The sequence below is a fragment of the Eurypyga helias genome, unplaced genomic scaffold (assembly GCF_000690775.1).
Source record: "Eurypyga helias isolate BGI_N326 unplaced genomic scaffold, ASM69077v1 scaffold40595, whole genome shotgun sequence".
NCBI lineage: Eukaryota > Metazoa > Chordata > Aves > Eurypygiformes > Eurypygidae > Eurypyga > Eurypyga helias.
This window is the reverse complement of record NW_010250191.1, coordinates 1-812: the sequence shown is the minus strand read 5'-3', so window position 1 is coordinate 812 and position 812 is coordinate 1. Positions and strand designations below refer to the sequence as shown.

The 812-nt window shown below is 57.0% G+C and overlaps 1 protein-coding gene across 1 annotated transcript; it reads right to left on the bottom strand.

The window, feature by feature from the left end:
* Nucleotides 1–205: 205 nt before the first annotated feature.
* LOC104509611 (zinc finger protein ZIC 2) lies at nt 206–809 on the bottom strand (the record flags this gene model as incomplete). Its single annotated transcript, XM_010151603.1, has 1 exon — nt 206–809. A coding segment is annotated over one exon (604 nt), but the record flags the coding sequence as incomplete, so codon positions are not given.
* Nucleotides 810–812: the final 3 nt, after the last annotated feature.

Here is an 812-nt window from a genome sequence, read left to right as displayed (position 1 = left end):
GGTGGGGGGGATGATGCTGGTGGGAAAGAAATGAAAACAAACGCAGCCGTGCGACGGAGCGGGGAGGAAAAAAAATAACGTATTAAACGGGCTCCTTATTTTATCACTCCCATCCCCGCGTCTGAGTCCCTACCTCTATCCGTTCCTAATGATAGATACAGGCAGGGGCAGAGGAGGGGAATCCGCCGAAAGAAACCCGAATTACCTGTGTGCGTCCTTTTGTGAATTTTGAGGTTTTCCGATCTGGCGAAAACTTTTCCGCAGCCGGGGAAGGGGCAGGGGAAGGGTTTCTCTCCCGTGTGCACTCGGATATGATTGACCAGTTTGTATTTCGCTTTGAAGGGCTTGCCTTCCCGGGGACACTCCTCCCAGTAGCAGACGTGGTTGCTCTGCTCGGGTCCCCCAACGTGCTCCACCGAGACGTGGGTGACCAACTCGTGCATGGTGCTGAAAGTTTTATTGCAACTTTTTTTGGGGTTGTTCAGCTGCTCGGGGTCGATCCACTTGCAGATGAGCTCTTGCTTGATGCACTGCTGCCGCATGTAGCGGAAAAAGGCACCTGGGTGGTGGTGGTGGTGGGCTGCCATGTTCATGCCCATATTCATATTCATGGGGCCGTACTGGTTGTGCAGCTGAGCCGCCGAGTAGGGGTCAGTCCTGGGGCTGGAGACCTGGCGGTACTGATCCGACCGGGCGAACACCTCCCCCGGCAAGCCCAGGCGCATCTGCCCGTTGAGGACGTTTTGGGAGGCGTGGGGGCCGTGCTGGTCGTGGATGCCGGGGAAGAGGAGGTGGCTCTGAGCGTCCGTGTG